This window comes from Furipterus horrens, unplaced genomic scaffold, assembly GCF_987537825.1.
Source record: "Furipterus horrens unplaced genomic scaffold, mFurHor1.1.pri manual_scaffold_12, whole genome shotgun sequence".
In the NCBI taxonomy this organism is placed as follows: Eukaryota; Metazoa; Chordata; class Mammalia; order Chiroptera; family Furipteridae; genus Furipterus; species Furipterus horrens.
In genome coordinates this window covers 71,720,407-71,733,149 of record NW_028327182.1, presented here as the reverse complement: position 1 = coordinate 71,733,149, position 12,743 = coordinate 71,720,407, and the positions used below count along the sequence as shown (strand labels likewise).

The following is a 12,743-nucleotide window of genomic DNA, read 5'->3' as shown; positions in this document are numbered from 1 at the left end:
AAGACTATGTAAAGCAACTCACACTTTTATTCCCTTAAAAATAATATCCCCTCTACTCTTCAACAACTCTGTGTAACGAGGTCCCAGCAGACCAGTGTTACCCTTGCGTGTGTGACTGGAGTTAGAGCTGCCCTCTGTCCACCCATCTGCTGGTCTACAGTGCGGTTAGCCTGGAAGCTCTTTTTATTTCACTCAAGGAGGCTGGGGGACTGGAAATTATATGCATTTACTTGAGGAGCAGTTTTGCTACTTCATTAAGTAAGAGTTAAGAGATTAATCCAAAAGTGAATATCATTTCTATCTGTTTGCTCTCACTTTTCATTTTGGCACAAACTTGGACCCGCTCCCCCTGCCCCACTCCTGGTGGACTTCTTTCTGGTCTGCAGGGAAGCACAGTTTTGGGCTGGACTCAAGTTCTATCTTTCTGTTTGTGTTGAAGCTGCATTCTTCATGATGACAACAGAAAACCACCGTGATTCAACACTTAATTTTTAACTCACCCCTGTTTGGTAGCTGCTGCTGTTATTCCATTTAGAGCCCAGGAGAGAGGCACGAAGGTGTTAAATAACTGAGAGGCAGCTAGCTGTTTCAGAAGCAGAGCTGAGTGGCTGAGCACCAGCCCTGATCCTGCAGGTCCCTGGAACCTGTCCGGGAGGTTTCCCTCCATGAAAGTGCCTCTGAGCACACAGCCCTGTTTAAAGGCCCCTATCTTCTTTTCACCTCTCTTGTGCTTCCTGATTCTTTCTCTAAAACTATATAACATATTTCTCTCACTGTTATTTTCTTTCCCGTGCTGTCTCTCTCCTAGTTGCTTCTTCCAACACCAAGCAATGCTCTCACTCACACGAGCCATTGATGAATCTGGAGCAACAATGAGGTTATTCTTAGTCTATAACTAGCAATTCTCAGAAGCTTTCATCCCAAAGAGGTACACTTACTAAGCATATGTTTGTTGTTAGACAAAGCTACATTCATTGACTTGATAGTATCAGAGATCATTAGACTTGGAAAAGGAGAGGATTTTAAGAAATTAGGCTGTTAACGACTGACAGGTTTTTATTGTTTAAAGTATCTCCCATTCTCTTAAGGTTTCTGTTTAGATAAAAAGTCCCAAGGAAAGAACTTTTCACAGTCCTCAGTGATGATTTCATAGGCCAGTGATTTTCCACCTTTTTCATTTCATGGCACACATAAACTAATTACTAAAATTCTTCAACACTCCCCAAAATATATTCTTTGCCAATCTGACAAAAAGATAATTTTGGTTCATTCACATCGGGTGGCTATTGTTGTGTTGGCTATTGACTTTTTTTTTTAATTTGACAATCTTAAGGGGAAAGAGGTCAGTGCCCCTGACCAAATACTCAGGTATTACATGTTTTAAAAACCCCTGTGGCATGCTGGTGGAAAATCAGTCATAAGCGGTAACCGATGATTTGTAAACACAGCTGTTCTGAAACAATCACAACCATTTTGCTGTGAAATTTCAGTTTAACTCCATGCTTGCAGTTAAAATGTGTAATGCTACCACATATTTTATTATTTCTGATTAGCTGGGTTTAGTCATTTCATGATTTGTCTAAACCAGAGTGAGTATCTTGAAACCTTGGTGAGAAGAAACTCCTGTCTGTACTCTTCCATGGACGCCGAGCACAGAATCCCTGTCAGGAACCAGGTGCCTTTGTGTTCTCTGGCGACCACACTGCCCTCCACCCACTGGGCCCCTCCAGCCGCTGCTCCTCTCTCGCAGTATGACCTGGTTGTGACTGTCATGTTAAGGGCTTTGCCACACTCCTCGCTGTCCATGTGCATGACTGGCAGCTGTGTCAGAGCATTGCCTACCTCGGAGCCATTGAGTGTCCAGCCAACAAGGAGACCCCATGTCCCCGGGATGAGGATACGCTCTGCGAAGTCGCTCTCAGGCGTACAGATGGGGAGCCCCGTGTCCGGGCACCGGATGGGCAGCTCCAGCTCCAAAAGTGAAATGTCATTGTCCCCAGTCTCTTCTTCATACCTCATGTGCACATGGGTGCTCTTCACCTTTACTGTCAGTGGGTCCTTGCTCGTTCTATGAAAATCTGAAATAATGGACAATCACTGTTTTCTAAAGTCTGAATTTCAGGGTTGCAATAAGATACTAGTTTCTCAGTGAGCCTTGTGACAAGGCAGAGTCTGGGCATGACAAAACTGCCATGGCTAATTGCACTGATCTTTCCTCATCTATAGATTGAAAAGGAACTAATTCCTCATACTCCTCTTAAAAAAATCAAAATGAGTTACTTTGGTGAAATGGTCAAAAAAGTAGGAAGAAATTATGAGGAACTTCTTCAGCTAATTAAAACTTAGCTGTTCAGTAGTTTTTCAGGCTATTTTGTTGACTGAAAAATAGTCAAGGATGAGTAAAATATATTATGGTTCTTCAGAATCATTATAGAGCACTTTCTCAGATTATCATTGAGACTGTGACCTTCCTACAAGACAGAAATTACTGCCTATTTCTCACTGATGAGAAACTAGAGACAGACAAAGGTAGGTGGAGAGCCCTACCTCACAGCCATGGTCTTGGGCAACAGGGGAATCTGAACCCAGATCTTCTGACTTAGTTACCTGTCTTACACCACAGCCATTCCATTTCCATGTCAAGTTAAGTTATATTTTTATTGGCTGTGATTTCCTCAGATGAATATTAGCATTTGTCTGCTTGTTATGCCTAGACATTCCACCAGATAGTTTACATATGCTTTTTCACTTCATAGGTATCTCAGTAGTATTGAAGCTAAATTCAGTTCTGTGGTGCATTAAAAACAAAATTCTAGTTTTTAAATTTTCATTCTACATAGGATAATGTTTATTTCCAATGTGATCTTATAAAAGTGAATGCTAACATACTTACTTGTTTTCACACTAATATTTCTGTGTAACAGTGAACATTTCGCCGTTGTCAGCACAAAGTTTTCCTGTATTATAACACCACCACAGAAGTCTTCTCCTTTGGAATTTGTTAGTTTTACCTTAAAAAACCAAAACAGACAATAAATAGCCAGTGAAGTTTGCAGGGTGAGAGGCAGTGTGTTGTTGACTGGTTAAGAATATGGGCCCCCCGAGGGAGTATGTCAGCTGAAGGCTCACAAGGCTGGAGACGGCCGCCATACCCCAAGGCAGCCACGAAACAACAGTCCTGGCTAGTAAGCCAAGAAAGAAGCTAACATGGAATTGTGAAAAATATATGTTATCCAATAGAAGGCAGGAAAAAAATGGAGAAAGAACAAATGGGAAAAACAGAAAACCAATAGCAAAATTATGAATTTAAACCTAATTAAATATGTGTAAACTGGTCCAAATATCCCAATTAAAAGGCAGGGATTGCCTGGTTGGTGTGGCTCAGTGGATTGAACGTCAGCCTGCGAGCAAGTGTCGCTGGTTTGATTCCCAGTCAGGGCACATAACTAGGTTGCATGTCAGGTCCCCAGTTGGGGGTGCAAGTGAGAGGCAACCACACAGTGATGTTTCTCTCCCTCTCTTTCTCCTTTCCCCTCGCTCTAAAAATAAATAAACAACTAAAGAAATTATTTTTTTTTTTAAAAAGCAAGGATTTGTCAGATTGGATAAAATTGAAAGCCAACTATATACTCCCTATAAAACATACTTTAAATGCAATTTATAAGTAGAAGATGGGGGCAGAATTACATGTTAACACTAATCAACAGTGATATCAGACAAGGGAGATTTTGGAGCAAAGAATATTACTAGGGATATGAAACAAAATGCGAGATTATTTTGAGGATTAAATGAAAACATGTACCCTTACAGCACAGGTGCTGGCTCAAGAAATGTTAATGGTAGTTTTTAGTAGCTTAATAAAATGAAAAATGCTGAGCAAAGTATGAGTTTTTCAAATGTAATGTAGCCTCCTTTCCGGAAATCATAAGTACTTAATAATAGTTGCCATTTCTTGACTTCCTACATTTTCTTCAGGTACATTTTCTTTAATCCTCACTACAACTCTTGCATTATTATCTTTATAAGTGGATAAAACCAAGTTTGAGGGAAGATGGCATATTCAACATTAGTCTGCTAGACTTGTAGTAAAATGCAGTGGAACACAGTGCCAATTTCTTAGAATGTAAGAAATAAGTTGTAAAGATAACTTTCAACTTTAAAACCTAGGCCAACTAATTCAGTTAAATAAGAATTATTTATTACACTAGAGTAAAAATCTAATAGTATTTAACTTGCCTAAATCAACGTGTCTCTAAATGTGTTTGACTTGTATGTAGAGAATGCTCTCCTCACAGGTAATAGCTCCTGCTCTCATGGGAACTAACACTCCTCCCACAGATGAAAATGGCAACGAAGATACCCTTGAAGGGACAGGGGGACTGAAGATGTGCTTTGGCAGAACTATACCACCACTGTCATTCATGAAGTTTGTACTGCACAGTCATTCATCAGCCCCCAACCCTCAAAATGCTGAGGCTTGCCTTAGTGCACTGGGGAGATGATGATAATAATGCAACTATGAATAATGCATCTTAGAAAGCTTAAGGAGTCCTGGCTAGTGTGGCTCAGTGGATCGGGCGCTGGCCTGTGAACTGCAGGGTTGCCAGTTTGATCCCGGTCAGGGCACATGCTTGGGTTGCTGGCCAGGTCCCCAGTTGAGGGCGTACAAGAGGCAACCAGTGTTGTATCTCTCACACATTGCTGTTTTTTCCCTCTCTTTCTCCCTCCCTTCCCCTCTAAAAAAGTAAATAAATAAATACATACATACATAAATAAAAAGTACATAAAAATAAAAAAGGAGAAAAAGCAACAGAAGATAAAAGTCCACCAGCTGATAATTAGACCATTCTGGTTTTGTCCTTTTCCATCATTTTATCTCCACTCAGACGCCTTTCAAATCTGGATTATTACATCAGTCACTGAGCTGCATTCAGCTGTCTGTCCTGGCCTCCACATAGCAGCCAAGTGATTCTGCTGGCTAAACTGGCTTGTAGCATCAGGCTGAAATAAATATTAGATACAACACATAGGAGGCTTTACAGACCCTCTAAAGAACTTAAAGCTAGGCTGTCCATGGTAGACACACGTGGTTACTGAGCATTTGAGATGTGACTGGTCCAAATTAGGATGTTTTCCAAGTGTAAAACATACCCCAGATGTCAAAGACTTAGTAATGGAGAAAAGATGTCAATACCTCAATTTTTTATATTCGTTACATGTTGAAATAATAGTATTTAGACTTATTGGAGTAATTAAGTACTTTATCCAAAACCAGGTCATTTGTTTTACTTTCATTAGTGCGACTAGGAAATTTCAGTTATGTGTGTGGCTTACATTATATTTCTATTGACAGGGTGTATTTCAGGCATTAGAAGCAAAGAAAATGGAAACCATAATAAGTAAATTAAAACCCATATTAGTGGTATAAGCCATAATAATAAAAAAAATACCTATTTCATGGAGTTACTAAAAAAGCAAGAAAAGAATAAAGAACTGGTTAAAATAGCAGATGAGCTTAGAGTGAGGTGCTTGAAATAATTTTGGGAGGGAGTGAAAATACTAACTTTATATAGTATCAAGTTATAAGTGAATGTTTAAATATCAGGAGTGACCATTAAATAGAACTATAATAGAATGTTTAACTTCCAAACCAGTCAAGGGGGGAAACTGAAAAAGGGGCGAGTGGGGCCTGTGTCCTTACCTCCGGCCACCTGCCTTTCCCCATGGTCACTTGCTGGACCCTGTGTCAACTCACCCAGCTAAGTGCCACTTCAGGATGCCTATGTTCTGAGGCAAGTGACACTGGGAACAGTTTTTGAACTCCATAGGAAAGGCCTGGGAGCAGTAAATAAAACTTGTTATTTTGTGTCAAGAATGAAGACAGCTGAAGGTGTAACTTCAGCATTAGAAAATGCTCTCAAGTATGATGTTGAGATTAGTAAACAGTTCACCTAAATCAGGATGCCTCTCTCATTTAGTCATTTATGTTTCTGTTTGGTTGGCAAAGAAGATGGAAATGACAAACAGGATGAAATCTGTAACAAAAAGTTAAAACATGTTTTTAAAATGTTTGTTACCTGCCATGGGAAAAATTGAAGATTCTGCTTGCTTTTCTGCATTGTCATGATGCATTCAGAACCCAGGATTCCACATGCACACTTCTCTTCATTTATGGTGACAACATAAGACAAGTCAGTGCCTTCCAAACCACACATTGGATTTCATCTGCTGGAATGGTGCTAACTACTTGAACCTGATTTCTTAATGCCCATTATTTTGCTCTAACTCATGTGGAAGTGATGAAGTTAAATCACCTGCTCTCGGTCCTGTGGGTTAGTTAAGATACTGCTATGACCCAGGCAAGCTCCAGCATGGAGGCAAGCAGGGCTGGCCGAGGCATAGTGACTCCTCATCTCAGAAGAGGTGGCATTTCAACTTTTATTTTAGGAGGAGGAGCCAGGTATGGATGGGAGCCAACTGGGTAGGAAAGAGAGGTTCCACCTTTTCCCCTTTCTCATTGGTTACGAACTCACCATGTGGGGTGCACGATTTGTGGTCTTGGCCCAGTTTATACCCTTTTGCACAGCTGCACACATAGGAGTTCTGTCCAGGGTGACAAAAGTGTTGACATCCATCAGTCCTCAGTGGGTGACATTCATTTTTAGCTGAGAAGGAAACAAAGGGAAAACCAGGAGCGCTAACATGGAAATAGTCATTTTTAAGTTTCCTTGCACCTTGGGGTTCAGGTTTTTCCAGTGCAGATGTTCTCATTCTTTTCAGACTTTTGGTTCCCCATAGGAGCACTCCTCACACTTCTGTCTTCGGGAATGTACATGGAGAAATTAAAGGTTTGGGGAGTGACAACCCTTGTATTTGCACTCAGAAAAGGTAACTTAGTTGTGGAAGGTTGTGCATATGTATTGCAAGGATTTTCCTAACCATGTGCTCGCTCGTGGTCATCTTTCATGTCCTGCAGCAGTTGAGGTGGGGATGTGGGATGGGAGGGTTCTAGTGCCACCCCACATGGGTGGTTGAGCAGCTGGAATGGGGAAAGAGACCTGTTGTGGGGTGAAGACCAAAACCTTGCTTCAGTATATGTTAAGGTTGGGATGTCTCCAAAACGTTACATGGAGCTCTCTGGGTGGCAGTTAGAATAGAAAGCTGGACTTCTAAGGAGAGATCTGGGCTGGAAATAATATTTTTCCCCAGAAAATTGACTCTGTATTGACCAGAGGTATTGAAAGGGTTAAGTAAATTTATTTCCACGTCTGATTAATTATTGATAGAAAATTGGTTTCTCCCCACCCCACAAATAAATCTTGCATCTAATTTATTTGTATTTAAGGAGCATTAGCTCCCATGCCTGCCTCTGAACCAGTGTGTGTGTTTCCTTTTACAGACTGACCCTCCAGATCCCCTCTCCCCTGCTTCAGATGGGTCAGGTTCCAGTAATTCTCGAGAGTAGATTGTAAATGGTTTAGGTGGGAGTGGGTCTGGAAGGACAAGGAGAAGCCTCTAAGATGTGGAAACTGTAGGGAGGCATGTCTGTAAGGTAGGAGGCCAGTCACAGAATGATTTACAGTGGAGAACTGGGTTGGAGCTGGGTTCCCACGGGCATCCTTTCCTCACTCCTGGGAGCCCTTTACTTTGTGGTTGGGGTGGGTCAAGGCAGGCGGGGGCTCACCAAAGGCGCAGTCCCTGCCTTCGTAGCCTGAGGAGCAAGTGCAGGTGTAGCTGCGGATGTTGTCCTGGCATGACCCGTTGTTGAAGCAGGGCTGGGAGCTGCATGGGGAGCCACCTGCCAAGAGGGTTGTGAGAAACTTGTGCAGGTGGCATCACCTGGGCCCTCCTGACACCCCCTGGCCCTGCTGCCCGGGACCTCAGGAGTCTGGATCAGACTGTCAGGTACGCCTCCTGTGTCCCCAGGGTCCCACCAGTCCATGTGTGCCTATGGTGTTTGTCTAAGTTCCCTCCCTCGGCCTTCCTCTTTCTTTGCTGAGCCACCACCGTGACTGGTGACTGTCGCTGGTGGCTGCAGCTCTTCGCCTAAGTCTCCTCACCCATCCCTTCAGCTCCCAGTCACTAAGGTCTCTGGGACCTCCTCCTGCAGGGCTGCTCAACTTCCCCTCAAATTAACCAGGTTCTGATACTTCAGCAAGAGGCCCCAGGGAGCCTGGGCGGCCACAGGAGTGAGAGGAGCTGCTCAGGATGGGGGATCCTCTGGCCTCTGCCACCCAAGCCCCCAAGGGAGCTTCTCCCTGATCCTGGCAGGACCTTGGGAACTTTCTCACCCTCGTCCTCATCCTTGTCCTCAGGGACTGTCCAGGCACCAAAGGTTTGAAATGTGAAATGCCTTCCTCTTCTCAAGGAAAAAGAAGAGGAAATCATCCTTGTAAGAGTTGAGGAAAACCACTTACCCATATACTTTTTCCAAAAGTCATCCTGCAAAATTAAAGTAAAAAAAGTGTTGTAAATAGGTTTTTAAAAATATTTTCTCCTGTAGATTGGCCTAAAGGTAAGAAAATGTTGATTTTACCCACTTAATAGGAAAATACTGGTTGAAACAGAGAATGCAAAATTCTTTACTTAATATCCTATTTGATATACATGAGACATATCCTATTTCATGTGTATTTACTGTAACCTATTCAAGAAAGGAGAAATAATAACCTATGACATGGTACAAACACTATGGCCATGGCCTCCCAAGGCTGCCTTTCCCTCCTCCCAGGCAGGGAGTGCATGATGCGGATAAAAGATTATCACTTTTTTATAAGCCCATTCAACAACGATTAAAAAATTAGAAGTGTGTATGTGTGAGGGAAGTTAGTCTGAGAGTGGGTATCTGAAATCAGGAGAGTTACTCAGAATTAAAGTCTAGGAAGTAAACGAGTGATTGAACCTCCCTAATCAGACTCAGACTTGTAACAGCCTGAATGGTGTCACAAGTACAAATTAAGCACTGTTTTCCCATTGGACCTAGAGCGTATCATGCTGAGTGATAAGTCAGACAGAAAAAGAAAAACACTGTATGATTTCACGTTTATGTGGAATCTAAAGAACAAAATAAATGAACAAACAAAACAGAAACAGACTCACAGATACAGAGAACAGACTGATGTTTGCCAGATGGGGGGGGGAATGTTGCGGGGGGGGGGGCTGGGCGAAAAAGATGAAGGGATTAAGGAGTACAAACTGGCAGTTACAGGGTAGTCATGGGGATGTAAAGTACAGCACAGGGAACACAGTCAATAAGATAGTAATAACTATGTGTGGTGTTGGATGGGTACTAGATTTATCAGGGGGACCACTTCATAAATAATATAAATGTCTAACTACTGTGCTATACACCCAAAACTAATATAAAATAATATTGTATGTCAACAGTAATTCAAAAATGAAAATCCCTGACAATTTTCCCTTTACCAGAAAGTTTGAATTTCTCCTAGTTTTATTAAAGATGACCTATTTCAGAAGAGTTCTCTCATACATACGCAGGTAAGAAACTATTTTTTAAATATTTTAAAAATATGCCCCGGTGTGGCTCAGTTGGTTGGGGCACCATCCCATGCCCTGAAAGGTTGTGGTTTGAACCCCGACAGGGCACACACCTAGGTTTGGGGTCGGGTCCCCAGTTGTTTCTCTCTCACAGCCATGTTTCTCTCTCCCCACTCCCTCCTCCTTTCCTCTCTCTCTAAGAGCATGGAAAAAATGTCCTTGGGTAAGGATAAAAAATAAAAATATTTTAAAAATATACTAGAGAAACAGGTCGATATTTTGTTCAGAATAACTTTAAATATTGGTACTTTTATATGTAAAACTAGAAAATCTTTATTAAATATTTTACTATTCTGAAATACAAATATTCAGCCTGTCAGATTTGACTTACTTCTCTATCTTCTGATTAGCTTATGAGTAAGTGAGAATGGTTTGCCTATATTATTTAGAATATACACATAGTCACTTTTAATCCAAATTATAGATTATGAGAGATTTTCTTATTATGTAGGTAGGCACTCTAGAGAGGATTTTTATTTCTTAAAAAATTGTTGCTATAGTGAAACAATTAGGCCTCTATTAAAATATCAAATTCTGTCAGGGTCATGACAAGCTGAGTGATGCTTGTGATGAGTAACTTTAATCAATGCGCTAATTTGCTTAATCAGAAGAAGGAGCTTTAGGGGTGTGGAACTGAGTTAGTATCTGAGTCCCCTACTTACTAGATGTGTAAAATCATTTTACTTCTCCATGCTTCCTCATCTGTAAAATTAGGATTAAGTCAAACTCACAAGTAAGTAAACAATTTATACATTTAGCTTTGTCTTTTTTAGAAGTGATGCCCTTTAATGCAGCAAAAATTGGGATCATCAGAAAGTGTGTGAGTTCCTGGTAGGAGTACATACAGTGATCGCATCATTTTCAAATACTTCTCTTGCTTCTTCATAGATGCAAATTTCTTCATAACATTCTTTTTCCAAATTTCCCTCAAAGAGCTCTTCCAAAAGATAGGAGCCGGCACGCTTCCATCTTACCAGAACTTCACTTGCTTTTGAGGGAGAAAGAAATACTGTGGAGCAAGATAAGAATGTAGATGCTGTCAACATGGATGGGCTTCCCTAAGAATTTGCGATACCTGCTTCCTGGGCGTCTGAATACATGGTGCTGTGATACCTGACGTCTGCCTATGGCCTGGCCACCACCTTTCCTATCCCCACCAGACCAAGCTCACCCTCTCTCATGCCTGACTCTCTCTGGGCACCTCTTTTGGGAGGACCCCAGGGACACTATTTTCCAACATATTTTTCATGAATGATAAAGAGACCAGGATGGATCTTTTGGGAGCTATGATAAGGCTTGCTAGACACTCTGGGGCTCCTCTATCCTCTGAAAAGCCCCCTGACCAAACCCACGCTGTCCAGGAGGACCCAGGAAGCAGACACCAACCTGAGGGCTCGGCGCAGTGGAGGAACAGGAGGAACAGGAGCAGCTGGACGCAACCTGCCATTCTGACCACAGCCCGTGGACAGGTCTGCAAACACAGGGGCAAAAGTCCATCCTGGGCCGGCTCACAATACAGCAGGGCTACTTCAAACTACCGCCAGCCTGAACACGTGGGGCCAAGCAGGAGACAGAAACCGAAAGTGAGAAAAGAAGTCTTTCCAGCTAAGAGGACATTTTGCGTGGAATTTTATTGCATACAATCAACGTCCTAAATATAAGCTTCAGTTTTGTATTTTTTGTTTGTTTGTTTGTTTGAGGCAAAGATGGGAAAGGAAAGGCAGTGAAATGAAAAGCCAGAGCAAAGAGGGCCTTGGTGAGTTATTTAGGAGAAGAACAAGATAGACTTCTTGGGGGTGGAGTCAGAAGGTCCTGTCCCAGGACATGGGCTGACAGACCCAGGGAGAGCCTGAGTGACAAGCTTGGGTGGGCTTCTACCCTGAGCAGGTGTCCTCGGCCTGGGGATACAGCAGCAAGCAAGACGTTGGAGGTGTGTGTGGGAGGGCGAGAAATAATGCCACGTTTCACTATCAGGTACAGAGCCATACAGGCACTATTTCAAACAAGCCGGTCACAGAGGCTTCCTTTGAGAGAAAAATCTGAACACAGTGAGCCTCATGAACCTTATGGGATGGGGGCGGTCAGGGTGGGAGTGGCCCAAGGCCCTGAAGTAAGGGGCGCTGCTGCCTGGAGGGCAGCAAGGCGGTCAGTACGGGGAGGGCATCCACAGGAGGGCAGCAGGGAGCCTGAGATCCCAGAGAGAACTGGAACTTAGCTTGGGTGGCCCAGGGGTCAGCCAGCTTCTCTGTAAATGGCTAGAGTCAGTCACAGCACTGGGGCCTCATCTAGTTCTCAGGGAGACAAACCAGCCAGGTTTCCTGGAGCACCATGCGCCACATGGAAGAGTGGAGCCAGGGGATATTTTGTAAGGACCAAATATGTCTTTGAACTGAGAATCACACTCAGCACCATGAGATGATTAAATACTCTGAGGGGCCACCCACTCACACCCCATCTTCTGCCAATTCCTGGTCACACACTCACCAGGTGGATTAGCACAGGGGATGCTTGCTCTGTCTCTGCCTGTATCTCATTCTGTCTGTTTCTTCTCTCTCTCTCTCTCTCTCTTTTTCTCTGCTTTCTTCTCTCCCCTAAACCCCCTTATACAGGGATTCCCTTCCGTTAAGGGGCATCTGATGAGACCCCCCTGTGGCGTCTTCTCTCACTGCATCTTGTTTCCTTCAATCAATTAATGTAGTTTCCTCAGTGTTTGGGGGCTTTTGACACTGACATTTTTGGGGTGTCTGGGCCTTCCTCAGCCGGGTTTGTCCTACTGACCTCTCACAGCCAGACTCGGGGTGAACCCCTATGTCAAGAGAGGCACACCTGATAGCACATCCAGTCACTTGGATAAACGTGCGCTGCAGACCGCACCACTGCCAAGCTACCCTGTCCTGCTTGTGATTAAACAGTCATCTCTGGGGGACGCTCTGAGACTGTGAAATCCTGTTTCCCACAGATTCCTCCCCCAGCATTTCGGTGTTCCCTGATGGCCTGCCACTAGCTCTGAGTGGCTCCTGTGATGGCGGCAGCAGCAGTGGTCCTGCTAAAATGGGACTGTAAACCCTCCAGCGCCCCTTTGGGGCTCCAACCCAAGGGGACGCAGAGCAGCCACTCCCACCACCACGGTCCCATGGCCCACCCTGCTAGAAGGCCTCAGACTTGGCTCCAAGCCTGCAGCAGGG

At 43.4% G+C, this 12,743-nt stretch overlaps 1 protein-coding gene and 1 long non-coding RNA gene across 5 annotated transcripts; one reads left to right on the top strand and one right to left on the bottom strand.

Moving 5' to 3' along the window:
- Window positions 1–1,038: 1,038 nt before the first annotated feature.
- PROZ (protein Z, vitamin K dependent plasma glycoprotein) lies at window positions 1,039–11,142 on the bottom strand. Of its 3 annotated transcripts, none has more exons than XM_090258090.1 (8): window positions 10,945–11,142; window positions 10,404–10,567; window positions 8,292–8,442; window positions 7,685–7,798; window positions 6,534–6,665; window positions 6,078–6,163; window positions 2,894–3,011; window positions 1,039–2,078 (listed from the first exon to the last, which is right to left on the bottom strand). In XM_090258090.1, the coding sequence occupies exons 1-8, from the start codon at window positions 11,003–11,005 to the stop codon at window positions 1,564–1,566; spliced, it is 1,341 nt and encodes a 446-aa protein (XP_090114216.1). In that variant the 5' UTR covers window positions 11,006–11,142; the 3' UTR covers window positions 1,039–1,563. The 3 variants fall into 3 exon arrangements, with proteins under 3 accessions (XP_090114216.1, XP_090114217.1, XP_090114218.1); XM_090258091.1 differs by having other exon boundaries at window positions 8,418–8,442; window positions 10,945–11,140; XM_090258092.1 differs by lacking the exon at window positions 7,685–7,798 and having other exon boundaries at window positions 8,418–8,442; window positions 10,945–11,140.
- Window positions 7,514–11,233, top strand: LOC149996349 (uncharacterized). 2 transcript variants are annotated; one of them, XR_016507402.1, is made up of 3 exons: window positions 7,514–7,905; window positions 9,430–9,498; window positions 10,332–11,233. It is a non-coding gene; the product is annotated as an uncharacterized LOC149996349 (long non-coding RNA). The 2 variants fall into 2 exon arrangements; XR_016507401.1 differs by lacking the exon at window positions 7,514–7,905 and having other exon boundaries at window positions 9,174–9,498.
- Window positions 11,234–12,743: the final 1,510 nt, after the last annotated feature.